General features: G+C 34.9%; 1 protein-coding gene across 25 annotated transcripts in view; it reads right to left on the bottom strand.

The window, feature by feature from the left end:
* The window catches only part of mark3a (MAP/microtubule affinity-regulating kinase 3a), a 67,611-nt gene that overhangs the window by 1,673 nt on the left and 51,626 nt on the right, over positions 1-14,312 (bottom strand). For 7 of the 25 annotated variants that reach the window (XM_088087203.1, XM_088087205.1, XM_088087208.1 and 4 more), the window contains 2 exons: positions 12,874-12,900; positions 2,575-2,619 (listed from right to left, as the gene is read on the bottom strand). The exons of 5 other annotated variants lie outside the window; for them this stretch is intronic. In XM_088087203.1, coding sequence (XP_087943329.1) covers positions 2,575-2,619; positions 12,874-12,900 — 72 coding nt within the window. Of the gene's footprint in view, positions 1-2,574; positions 2,620-5,878; positions 5,927-6,139; positions 6,220-12,873; positions 12,901-14,312 lie in introns of all 25 variants that reach the window. 13 more of the 25 variants (XM_088087206.1, XM_088087220.1, XM_088087212.1 and 10 more) reach the window with 10 other exon arrangements.

The raw sequence follows: 14,312 nt of genomic DNA, 5'->3' as shown, positions 1-14,312 counted from the left end.
AGAAACAGCGATCCTGACTCTGAATGACGCGACGAAACTCCAGCTAACGAACAACACGCTGTATCTTGTGCATAAAAATGACACATTAAGAAGGTTTGTTTGGTATTTTACAACCTGGATCCTATTTTCTCATGTTTTTGTGTGGAAGTAACTAACGGCAACAAGTCTGTTTAAGTATTGAGCAAAAGTTCTGCAGTTTAAGTGTTTGTTTTGTCTGACAACATTATAAAAATGATCCTTACAGAGAAAAACAGTTTGTCAAACAGTAAGATGTTTTTTGTTTTTTTTTTTAATACCAGAAGCAGCCCCAAAATCGCCATCGCCAAACCCACCAGACTATATATATATTTTTAAAACAGCGATTTTATCATCGTAAAACAGCTGGACTGATTTTTTAGGTCAAAGCTGATACTGATATTAAAGTAAAAATCAATCAAATAACGATTTATTGGCCAATATTGCGTGTTTCTAGTATAAACATGCAATAGAATTACAAAAACACACTTTTTTTGCAGTTATCTTTCAAACATGGTTATCAAACACTTGAAGATTTATAACGGAGGCAAGAAATTTTAGCGTCTAACAATAAACTTCAAAAATGACCTCAGTGAACTGAAACAGAACATTTGAGCATTTAAAGATTAAAAATTATCTTTAAGCAAAAAAACATTTTATATCAGTGGACAACATACAGGCCGATACTGATTTAGCTGTGATGGGCCGATATCGTGTGATTTTATCGATCGATGTTTTGGTCGGGCTCTAGAAACCAACTAAAACACACAAAAACATCTTTTCACTGTACCTGAATTATTAGCTCTGCTTTGGCTGAAATAAACTCGTAATTTACCCAGTCAGACGTGATAACACGCAGGCGCTATACACACTCAAATGACGTTTATTTACATGGAGTCTAGTTAGTTTGGCGATGTTGATTTGGGAGTCGTTTCTGGTGAAACAAAAACGATTTTACTCTTTAAAAAAAGGTCTTTTTTTGTAGGGATCCTTTACAAAATGACGTCAGACAATCTGAGTCCGTCAGCGGCAAAAATCAGCACTTTTATCAGACATGCTGGTTACACTGCAGCCTGTCTCGCTCAAAAGTTTACCAGTTTAAGAAACTGTTGTCCCCATGGTCACCTAAAACACAAAAACACCAGTAAATAAGGTTGAGGTTGAAAAATAACAAACTTACCCTTTGAATCAGAACGTTTTTTGACCGTGTTTCTTCATCTGACTCTCAGCAAGAAAGCAGCTTTTCATAAATGTCTAAAACTTTTAATGTGAACATTATTTAGCTTTCGGCTGGTGTTTATTTCCACCAGCGTCCCACATTCACGAGCCCCAAGTTTAAGCCTTTCACATCCAGTATCATCATTACATCAAAGTCACAAAGCTCAGCATTTTATTTTGTCCGGAAACAAAAACAGCCACGTTTGATAATTACAGAGTTTTGCTGATCGGCTTTCAGCACTTTTCTGACGATATTTTCAGGTTCGGAAAAAAGATTCTTTTAACCAACTGGATGAAAAAATATTCTGACAAAAATCACGAGAAGTTTGTCACTCGTTTCTTCTCAGAGATAATCACGTTTGTGCTCAATTTGTACAACTTGAACAAAAACGAAAATGATACAAAATCACTTAAACCTGTCTGTGTTGATGATTTTAAATATGGTTTTCAAGATTATTATTATTTTTTTAATTATTACGTGCTTAAATATATCCAGGACGTAGCAGTTATGCTACCGTTTTTATCCAGTAATTCACTATTTCATTTTATTTTATTTTAAAATTTATATTTTATTTCGTGCAGTACAGAGTGGGAAATATTGAACTCATTAAGTTCATACAATTAAAGATGACAGGGCTAAATTTCATATCAATTTTTTCTTTTAAATTAATTAATTACATTGAATAAAAATAATTTAAAAAAAAGATAAATTTGTTGCACAAGTGGATACAAAAAAGAAAGAAAAAAGTCCTTTTTTTTGAGACGTTTAGAGTTCCACTGATTTATCAAAAACTCTTCAAAAGATGGAAACTCAAAATGTAAACTGTGAGCATAAATATTTTTCTGAAATAGAACAACTTGTTCTGCAGAAATTCAATATTTTTGTCCTTTAAAATAAAGCAAAAAATCCCATAAAAAATAAATTAATTAAAAAATTTAAATGTATTAAAATCTTTTTTTTGTTTATTTTTGTATCCAGATGGTTAAAAGACTCTTTGAGGATTAAGTGTTTTTTTATTATCTGTATTTATTTCCCAGAAAATGTAGTTCTGTGACTGAATGTAATGTAAACTGGGGCTAGACACATTCATGCTGTATTATTAATGGCAGTTTTTTGGAGGTGGGGGTATTAGCTGCATTTCTCAGGGTGACAAAAACATGCAGCACACGAGCACAGAGCCATGCAAACACACAAATACATCCAAAAACGTGCCAAAATGCAACACAGAGGTTTTTTCGGGGCCAGAAACAAAGCAGAGAGGGCTTCCTACGCGAAGGAGGGTCGAGCAGCTTGCAGACGAGGACAAACTGAACGCTTATTTGGGGGGCAGGTAACCTCACCTTGAGCCCTCAAGTCTCCCGTTTCTCTCAAACTCGGTTGAGACTCTGAGGCGCATGAGAAGATCAGAGGAGGAAGAGGAGGAAAAAAAAGAAGAAAAAAAGATGTGGATTGTGTACGACAAGAAATCAATTTAATACCAATAAAAAAGAGAATATGTGACAGATAAATAAGGAGTGACACCGACGTGAAAGAGCCACCACCACTGAAAACACAAAACAAAGAAACGGAAGATTTTTTTTAACTTCCAGAGAAAAAGAAACAAAAACAGTGATGGATGTTCAGACGGTGATCTCAAACTTAAACCAACACACAAATAAAAACTTAAAACACAGAAATGCATCTCGGGATCTGGTGCGAGCGCGTCGACCCAAAACATCAGGAGAACAACATCGACCACGGCCGACAGGTGAGACTCAACAAACCGCTCACAGACGGAGGCGGCGCTGCAGTCAGAGCATTTCTTATACGTTACTTTAATTTATTCCTCATGAACATATTTAAAATCTAAATCTGTTCCCTTTGAGCGGCTTTCAGGTAATGATATGATTCAAATTAAAATGATCAATACGTTTATGTATGAAATAAAAAAAACAAATACATATTTGTGAAAGTGAAACTTCATTTTTGGAAACAAACACACAATAAATCTAATTTCAAGGTCAATCTGACGCAGAATTACAGCTGAGTATTAAGACCACATTAAAAAAAGAGGTTTTAAAAAGATTAATTCATAAAATTCAGGAATAAAGTTATAATTTTATTTAATTTCTATGCATTTTGCATAAAATTTCAAATTGGTTTACATAAATTAAATTACAACTTTATTCTCTTAATACGACGATTATCAAAATTACAACTTAATTCTTTATAAATTACACCTTTCATTCTTAAATGTTTTTTCTAAAAAACTACAACTCACTACTTTATTTTCATTTAAAATATGATTTAATTCTTATTAAATTATGACTTTATTCTCATTTAAACTACAACTTTATTCACATAGTATTAAGAATTTTTTCCCCAAATTATGATTTAATTCTTACTAAATTATTATTTAATTGTTATTTAAATAATGACTTAATCCTTATTAAAATACAAGTTTTACAAGTTTTTTTTTTTTTTTTTTTTAAAAAAGACTTTAATCTTGTAATATTTTGTCTTAATTCTCGTAATAAAAGAATCAATTTAATCTTTTAAGTACTTTTTGCATCTAACAGTTTTTTTCTTTGAATAGTTTTCTTGTTGTTATTATAAACAAAAAAGAAAACTTAAAAACTAACATAGAAATATATGTATTCTTCAGTCATTTAAGAGGACCATGAGCTGTGGTTGAGAGCTCCAGAAAAAGACTCATAGTTGCTCAATGTTCAACTGCACTGTCACAAAGTGCATTAAAAAAATCCTAAAAAGTGCAACACAAAGCCTCACTTTGTTCTATTTTAATAAAAATGATGTCAGAATTTAATAATATGTTAATATAATTTGTGAAACATTATTATCTGATGTTTTTAAGGCGTTTGTGATTGTTTTTATTGACTGTTAGTTGTCTAACTTCACATTTTTATTTATATTTTCAGTGAGTTTTAAACTCTGAAATATATTAAAATTCAAAGGAAAAGCAACGTCCACAAACAGAACTAGGACACAGACACAGTTTGCATCTATTCTGGGTTGATGCAGATGGGAAACGCTCCCTGCGACAGGGAGAAACTCACGGCTCCAAAAATAAAACAAAATGTTCCCCGATAACGGTTTCTGTCCTTGAGACACATTCAGCGACTCAGCATTATTTTTTTTTCTTTAAAATACGGCAGAGACTCAACAAAGCTCGCCATCGTCGTGTGGGAAACTGTCAGCGTCAGGAGGAGTCTGACATATGAAAAAACACTTTTAATTCACAAATAAATAAAGTTAAAATAAAGTAGAAGCTGACAACTTTAGCTCGTCGGGTTCATTTAAACTTAAACAGATTTTTTTTTTCATGATGTTTTTATTCATGTTTATATGTACCCTGTTTCACTGACTGCTCCGGACGGTAACTTACAAATATTTAATAGGTGTTTGATCAAAGGTTATTTCTTGATTAATTGTTTATATTAAAACTGGCTCTATTTTACTCTTTATCTATTAGTTAGTTACGAATTTTACTCTTTTAACGTCTTCATTTTTATCTGATTCAGTGAGTGTAACTTACAAATATTTTGATTAAAAGTTATTTTCTCAATTAATAGCTTATACTAGTTGTATAATTTATGTAAACTTCAAAACCTTCAGTAAAAAAAAAAAAACCAATTTAAATGCAAAACTTTCTAAAACAAAATGTTTCTGTCATTTGTGTTGATGTGAGTTTTATTCGGCAGCTCTGGTTTTATGAAAAGGACGCAGTGCCGAAAATAAGTTAAACAGAGCCACGTTAAGGCTGAAAATATATTGTGATATTTTTAAAATCTTCTCAAAAGCACTTCATCAATGCTAGAACTGGGACCCCGAATCCAACATTACAATTTATTATTACTTTTTACCAAAACTACTCTTTAATGTGACAATAGTCGACTAAAAAAAACTCCCATTTATCGCAATAAAGTTTGTTTTGTGTTTGTTTGATTATTTATCTTTAAATTTAATTTTCTTCAATTTTTTCCCCCAAAAATGACTTTATCTCTGTACTTTATCTTAACATACTCAAATAAATATGGGAGAATAAAATTAGAAACTCTGAGAGGTTTTATCCACAAGGTTGCCAGAGAGTCATTTTTTTCCAGAAACACACACCGTTTATCTGGTGTGTGTTCAGTTTGATCTGCTGGTTGTTCGCAGTAACTTTTACTGGGTTTATTGGACAGAAAGAAACAGTCTCTGAATCACTACAAACAAAGAGAAGACGTCTGAGGAGTATCAGAGAAGATTAAAGGGTGAAATAAGCAGAAAGCTCCCTGCTCCTCTGATAGGACGGGTTTATCAGGCTCCCAGCATGCACTGCAGCCTGGAGAACAGAGAAAAACAGGACGAGGGAGGAGGAGGAGGAGGAGGAGGAGGAGGAGGAGGAGGAGGAGGAGGAAAGTGACTCCAAACTCCCCGACAGCTCAAGAGACTCGACAACAAGAGGACAAGTGAAGAGACAGGACTGACAGCAGGTCCTGGGTCGGTCAGAGAGGCTGTGAAAGTCACGAGACCGAAGGTGACGGAGGGACGGAGGGACGGGTGAGAGGGTGAGGACGGAGGAGGGAGGAGGGGTGAGTCCCTCCACATGACTCAAGACTTTATCTGAGAAGAAGAGATTGAGGGATTGAAACAGCCCCTTACTCTAGATCTTCATCTTCCTACAACTCTCTATATCTTCTGCTCCTGAATCTGAAAGAAAAAATGGGAGTCTGAAAAATTTCCTCCATCGTGACAAGAAAGAAAGAAAGAAAGAAAGAAAGAAAGAAAGAGAGAGAAAGAGGGAAAGAATATTAAAATGTAAATGAGACATGAGGCTGGAAAAAGAAAAAAGAAAAAACGTGGGAGGAGGATGAGAAGGAAGGAAGGACAGGCTGATAAGAGACTGGAGGGCAGAGGACTTACTAAGGGTCTTTCCTCCCTGGGTGGAGGGGATGGCAGGCCCTGTTTTGGCCGTCTGCCGTTTGGCCGGGTCAATACTGACCCTGAGAGGAGAGGAAGAGCAGCAAGAGGTCAAAGGTTAAAGGACACAGGAAGGTTAGGAGGACAAAAACACACAAACTGTGACGAGGAGGAGGAAGAGGAAGAGGGAGGTGACTGAACCTAAAAATGTCTCCAGGAGGAGGAAAATGACCGTCGATTAAAGCTCAAAATGCGTCAAAATGTACGGAGGGTCGAAACTGACAAAATGCAGAAAAATACTATCAGACAAGTCAAAAATAAAACGTAAAATATTGTTAGTTATATAATTAAGTGGAGTGTATAAATAGATACGTGAGCTTTTTATTTCCATTTAGCCTCTAATTTGTTGGTTAAAAAAAACAATAAAATAAAAACTAGAAACACTAAAACTGAATTTAATTAACTCTATCTTTGAGTCACTAATTTTATTTTTTAACTTCATTTTTACATGCACCCTTGTTCAGTCACTGTTCTGGCCTAACGTCCAAATATTTTAATAAGTATATGATTGCAGGTTATTTCTCGATTAAACGTTTCTATTAAAACCACATTTATTTTACTCTCTTAATTTCTAATTTTATTTTTTAACTTCATTTTTACATGCATCCTGGTTCAGTGACTGCAACTTACAAACATTTCATTAAGATCTGATTAAAGGCTAATAAAAAAAATACTATATAAACACTAAAAATCAAAATGTGATTGTTTTTACTTTTTGTCTTTCAGTTGCTCATTTTATTAAAAATAAAAACACAAAAGCTGCAGCGATTGTTTTCATTTTTGATTAATCTGCTGATTATTTTCTAATTTAATTGATTAGTTGTTTGGTCTATAAAATGTCAGAAACTGGAGAAAATGTTGATTAGTGTTTTCCTAAACCCAAGATGACATATTCAAATGTCCAAAAACCCAAAAATATTTAGTTAACTGTCATAAAAGAATAAAGAAACCAGAAAATATTCACATATATGAAGCTAGAATCAGAGAATTTAACCTTTTTTTCTTAACAAAAATAAAATAAATACTCAAACCAATTATTCAATGATAAATTAATTGGCAATTTACCAGTTGGCAAGAATTCTTTCAACTCTATTTCTAAACTAACAATTAATTGAAAAAATTATCAACATAAAACTTGATAATAAAAATTAATAATTAATTTTAATAATTCAATAAATAATTAAAAGAGTAACATAAAAAAAACAAAAACATTAATTTACAGTATTTATAAAGAATTTATTGCATTTTATAACCAAATGATTAAAGGTTAAATGAAGAGTATGAAGCTCAAACATTTATTTCTTACACTCTGTAACAAACAATATTATTTATTGATGTGTTCTGTTAGATTTTGGACTTGTCTGATAATCTTTGGCTACATTTTGTCTCCATAGGAAATGAGGACAAACAGAAAAAAAAACAAAGTGAGGTGATAAGAGTGAGATGGGAGGACGGTGATGATGGATGACGAAGACGCTGTCAGAGGAAGAAGACTGTCCAGCAATCAGCCACCAGAGGGCGCCGCTGAGCCTCGAGACGGCACCCTGCAAGGGCCAAAAACCTCCTCCAGTGCTCAGTTTGACCCCAGCTGACACCGAGAGTTTCGACAGCAGCTGGTTCTGGTGTCTAATCACTGAAAAAGCCCTATTTTTGGAATATATTTGCGTGTTATTTTTGGTGTCCAGACCTCTCATTTGAAGGAGAAATGAACTGAAAATCACCCGAAAAGACACCACAAAGAGTTACAAGTGTTTGAAATGAATATTTAGAGAGATTTCTGTTCTGAGGAGGATAAAAGGAGGATGAGATTGGATTATATTTGTTTTCAAAGAACTGTTTTGAAACAAAAGGACATCTTGTTAAAGGTTAAAGTCTTTCTTCAGACAACACACTGAATAAGCTACTGGTTGCTGTAATTTTAGTCGCCCCAAATAGATCCCTGCTTACAGCAATTTCATCAAGTGATGGGAGACAAAAAACAACAATTTTAACTCCTCTCGACTGCACTGAGGATTATATAAGGCTTCCAAGAAAACCTAAAAGTGTATTTTCCAGAGAAACGGTATTTTTAGTACAATTTTCCCTTTTTTGTGTCCTTTGAAAGCTTGGAAATCCTGCTGAGCCACAACATATACATACATATATGTTATGTCCAGGGCAGTGATTAAATAACATAAATACAATAAAATAAGATTAAATTAAATAAAACATAGTGAAACTGGAAAAATAATCATTAATAAAGGGGTGTTTTTAAAAAGATCAGTTTTGAGAAGTTTGCCCTCTGTTATTACCTCGGCCAAAGATGTTATGTTTTGTTTGTTTGTTTGTTTGTTTGTTTGTCAGCAGGATTACAGAAAAACACTTGTTGTACGGGTGCAGCAAAGAAACGCGCAATGTGTTGTTTTTCGGTGTATTTTTTCATATTGTCGATAAGATGTCAACTTGTTCATAAACACAGTGCGAAAGAATGACGGACTGTTAAGAAATGTTTTTTGTTTGTTAGTTTTCTTCATTTTTTCTTTGATTTTATTTTTAAATAGTTTTCAAGTCGAGTGGGGTTTGTATAAGCCTCCTGACACATTTTATGTATTTATTTATGTTTGTTCAAGTGGATTTTGCCTTAATGGAGGTCTGCGTTCTCAGAGCGGCGTTCGAAGTTTATAATGAAATCGCTTCAAGATGGGATCTGTTTAGGGGCAGTATGAACAGCAGTGAGGATTAAAGTAACGTTTTGTGCCTTTGATACACATATGGGCACATGAGTGTGTTATTAGGGTCGCCCGCAGATTTCTTTATAAAAACAACAGTTAGTGTTATTAGCTATGACTATAAAGACGTGGCGTATACTCTGTTATATAGTGTGTTAAACACAATTGTCTTATTTTCCACCTTTTCGGCCATTAATGAGTCAAGATTAAAGGTTTTATATCTGAAATGTCAAATAAGATATTTGATATTTTGTAGATGAGGTCATTTAAGTTAGATTTCTGTATCCACAAAGAGAAAATGTAATAACTTGCTTAATGTATTTCCAAAAAAAAGAGAAGGATGCATGCTCTGTATCTATGCTAACCCACAGCTCACATGACTGAACCACCCCGATGGGGAATTTCTACTAAAAAGGACTCAAGGAAGCTCAAAAGTCCAGTTCAGGAACACCAAATGTTCCCAAAAACAAATCAAAAAGCTGCAAAAAGGACAAAAGAGTCAACCCACAAACCTTTAAAAAAGACATTAATGCTTGACTTAAGTTCCTATATGTAATGCAAAGCGTCAAAAAACACTTAAAACCACTGGATAGACGAACCAAAGTCTTACACAAACACCACAATCTATACAAAGACTGTATTTTAAAGGCCCGAACATTTCCTCCTTTGTCTGACAACAGGAAAAAAAATCTCGTCTGACAGCCACAAGAAATCACATCTGAGCCAGAGGGAGTTAAAAAAAAAAAACTGTTTTGTGGTGAATAAATGCAGCAGAATAAAGTTTACGTCCAAAATGTGCAGTTTCAACAGCAGAAGAGTCGATAACAACAATCAATGTGGCGAGAAAACAAACCACAAATCAAATGGCGGCTGTAAGGAAGCGACCCCCATGCATGCATCGGCAATCGATTAGTGGCAAGCTGCTGCTTTTGTTGTCGTTGGTTAAATCGACTGATTGGTTGAAGGAGTCCGCTCTCCCAATCAGCCTTTATCCACTCAGACCAACCACAGCCACACTGGGTACATTTACACACACTGAAACTCCAGTTAGAAAACCTGATTAATGCAAAACTCCCGCTGATAAAAATCAGCATTTAAGTCTTATTTATGATGCTGTATTTGTTGAAGTTTAAATGGGAATAAAAACAATACATTTATGACTAAATCTTATTGCATTCGATCCCTCTGAAAGGAAATAGTTTTGGAGAGCATTTCACTTTCTTTCCAAGAGTTAAAAAGGTAAATGATAAATCTGTAGAGTAAATGTGAAGCCGGAGCCAGCAGCCGGTTAGCTTAGCTTAGCATAAAGACTGGAAACAGGGGGAAACTGCTAGCCTAGCTCCATCCAAAAGTGAGGAAATCCACTTAAAGCTCGCTATGTGTGATGGATGTGACGTGATGGATGTAGTTTGTGGTGGCGTTGAACTGTTTTTAGTTGTATTTAATTATTCAGAAAGCCCCTCCTGATTTATGTAAATAGGGTGGATCAAACAAACAAACAAAAAAACAGCGCAGATTTTGGAGCCTCATTTCGGCACCAGATCAGGTGTGTGACGAGTGTGAGGTTGAAAGAGAGAGAGAATTAATTGAAACTGTCAAGATTTAAAATATTCAATATCAAGATCAATTTTACCTTTGCACTTACAAGCTGTTGTTTCAGAAAGAAAAAAAAATATTTCCTAAAAAGTCTCTCAAGGCAAAATCCATGTAGTTGTTTTATGTATCACACAAACCAGCCCAGAATAACCGTGACCTTGGTTTTGTGCTTTATCTTTTTTTTTTTCAAAGTATCAGTTCAGACATGAGGCAGGTTTCCATTAACCCTCAAATTGCACGCCAAATGGAAACGGCAATTTTGAAAAAACTACCATTTATCGCAAAAAATGCGTTTTTACAAACGCATGAGGTTGTATTTCAAATGATCCAAAAAAGCCATATTTTGCAAAACTGCAATGGAAACACTTTTTTTCCCATTTATAGCTCATATGAAATGTAACATCAGGTGACGTTAATGTGACTTATGGACGCCAAACGCCAATTAACCCAAAGAAGAAGAAAAAGTACAACAAATCTTCTGAGCTCTTATATGACAAAACATTTTGGCGATATTAGATCGGCTTTAACGAGTGGCTGCATTAGAAATAAACCTGCCAATGTTTTGGACATCCATCGCCATGGTTACTGGAATGTTGTCGCGAGAGAAGTTGCATAACATCACTCATTGGAAACACAGTCATCTGTGTTTTATCACAATTTTGAAAATGTCACTCAAGTTTTGCGCAACTCTGTATTGGAAACCCGCCCACTGTTTAGGCACTGGTGCTGTTTTAACTGTGTAATTATAGCACCGGTGTCAGAGAAAACCTAAAAAACATCCAGCAACACAAACATCTTGCAGCGGCATCACTCCAGCTGTGATTCAGCAAACTGCGATTTGAAATGAATGTAGAAAAGCGGCGTAAAACGAGGGAGCAATAAACCCTTTGAAACATCCCACTGCCCCTTTACTCGGACCATGCTCATCTTCGCATTCAGCCTTCATTTTGAGCAAGTTTTTGACTGCATCTTGCAAAGATGTGACACTATTATTTCGACAAAATCTGTCCACAGACAGACAGACAGACAGACAAACACCTGGCAAAGTACTCAGAACCGGTTCTGTGGTTGTTCCTGCGACAATCGGAGTCACCAGGGCCACATTTTGTCACGATGATACACACAGATTCACAAAATACAAACAAAACCAGCAGTTTGAACGCCCTCGCAGCGGTAGTTTTACAGATGGGACGATATACAATTTTATTGTGTATCAAAATATTTCAGTTATCAGGATAATTACGCGATATCACACTATAGGGAGTGCCGTTATACTGTATATCATCACTCATGGAATCAAAATGCGTGGTCGAAACTGTGCAGTCGTGAATATTGTTTCAGCAGCACCTGGAGAGACTAAACAATAAAACAGACTGCCTACAGTCTACATATACACTCATATCAAAAAATGTAATCAAACATTGGTGTATTTTTTCCTTTCTAAATGTTTTTCATGACAAAGGGCGTGCACTAAAAAGATGCGTCTTATCTGTGATGCATAAAATGAGAGGGAAATCCAGGCACTCCAGAAGTGTGAAAAACGAGGAGGAAATCACATTAATTGATTAATTTATCATTAAAAAAGCCAACACCGTCTTCATCAGGGCTTCAAAAACAAGAGTTAATATATATTTGTTTTTTGAAGCCCTGACTCGTTTTTCACACTTTTGGAGTGCCTGAATTTCCCTCTTGTTTTATCCTGTTGCTTCCCATTTTCCATGAGCACCGCGATACAATTAATTAGTCATCTCTCTTTATTATCTGGATAATATCGTGAATCTCAATTATTCTGGCCGATATAATCGTGACATGAACTGTTTGGATCGTCCCATGTCTGATCAGTTTTGTATGGATTAAACAAAAAAGCTATAACGTTAATTACTGAAATTTAGAGGTGTTTTTAGGCTGATTTTGGTACTTTTGGACAGAGCCTGACTATCTGTTTCCACCTGTTTCCAGTTTTTATAGGAAGCTGACTGACCGTCGGCTCCAGCTTCGTATTTATCGCGTAAACATGAGACTCATTTCAATCTTATAAACTCCCAGCAAGAAAGCGAATATTATACCAAATTTTCCTTTAAACAATTTAACTAGCCCTACTGACAAATTAGATAATGTAAACTTGGAGTAAAATCACCACATAAAAACTATATTTAAATCACATTAGTCAGATTGTGAAACTGCGTGCATGTAAATGTACCCAGAGAGTTTTTGTTCCTGCTAAGCGGTGTGTTAGTTCAGTGCCAGCAGCCCCACACGTCTGTAGAGTTTCAGAGGATGTTTTTCTCAGTGAAAATGGTTTTTCGTTATTTTTTTTTTTTTGGTTTTGTTTTTGGCACAGAGCGAAAATAAAAGGCAGTACAGGAATCCTACCTTTTGGTAAACCTGAATGACATGTTTCTACAACAGAATCAGACAAAGAAACAGTGAAAATGGTGAAGGAGGAGTGAGAAGAAGGAGGGAGGGGGGATGAGGAGCCTGAATGAGTGAACAAAAATGGGGTGATTGGAATCATCAACAGTGGAGGGGAAGATTTTTTTTTCATCGATTATCAAATGATTTCAATTCCTCATTTTAGGTCAGTCATTGCAGAGTGATGTCGCTGGCCTGGCTGCCACTTTAAGAGCCTTTAAATGCACAGAAAATGTGTTTTTATTAAACCAGGGCTTCAATTTATTCTTATTTTCAGTCTGCTGATTATTTTCTTGATTAAATCATTTATCATTTGGTCATTAAACCCTACAGCCAGTGGTGGAAGAAGGATCTTTTCTTTAGTAAAAGTGGAAACACAACAGTGTAGAAATACTCTGTAAAAGTCCAGTTTTAATTAGCTAAAGAAGTATTATTAGCATCAAAATGTGCTCAAAGTACTCGAAAAAATATGCAAAATGGCCCATTTCAGAATCAAAATTTAGTGATGCATTAATGTGTTAATCACTTTAATTTTGCAGCTGGTGAAGGTAGAGATGATTTTTATTACTTTATATGCTGCTGGGTAGTTAAACCAATAATAATACTTTAAAATGATTTATGACATAAAAGTACAATAAATGGCTTTCAAATGCAGTGGAGTAGAAGAATAAAGTTGCCTAAAATGGAAATACTCTAATAAGGTATCTCAAAATTGTACTTAAGTACTGTATTTGAGTAAATATACTTAGTAACTCTCCACCACTTTAAGTAAATGTTTTGTCCAACAACACAATCAGTTTACTAAGACAGTATAAAAACAGCCAATACTCAAATCTGAGAGGCTGGTTTATTTTATTTTTTGCCTGAATAATAATTTCTAATTTAAATAATTGAATATTTTTACTGGAGTTCTTCTGACAAGTTCCAGTTTGTTTGTGACTGGACGACATGAACCAAAAAAATGTTCCAGAAAATATTTTTTCACGACTATTATGCAAGAAAATAATCAGCAAACATATTTTTAAAGGGCGAGTACATCTCACTTTATACTGGACCAGTTTTTTAAAAACTGTTGTTCCCATTAGTCACTTAGGCACAAAAACATGTGAAAATAGAGTCCAGATTGAAAATAAAAAAATTAAAAACTAGTTACGATGTAATGAATCACAGGACTGAAACTGGCGAGAATGATGTTATGGTTCGGGAAATGGTAATGGCGTATAACCAGTTTCCGGATCATAACACAGCTGTAACCATTAATATCAAAATTTCCATTAAAACTGAGGCTCGTTCAGAGAGGTTTCAGCGCTCTGTGGCGGGCATCCAGGCAGCGACAGATAAACAATTTAGACTTAAGAGTAAATCACATCGTACAGGACAGTGAAGTGTTCCCCCAGCAT

Source organism: Plectropomus leopardus, chromosome 14 (genome assembly GCF_026936395.1).
Source record: "Plectropomus leopardus strain MGB_pleo_1.0 chromosome 14, ASM2693639v1, whole genome shotgun sequence".
NCBI classification, from domain to species: domain Eukaryota; kingdom Metazoa; phylum Chordata; class Actinopteri; order Perciformes; family Serranidae; genus Plectropomus; species Plectropomus leopardus.
This window is presented reverse-complemented; position numbering and strand designations above follow the sequence as displayed.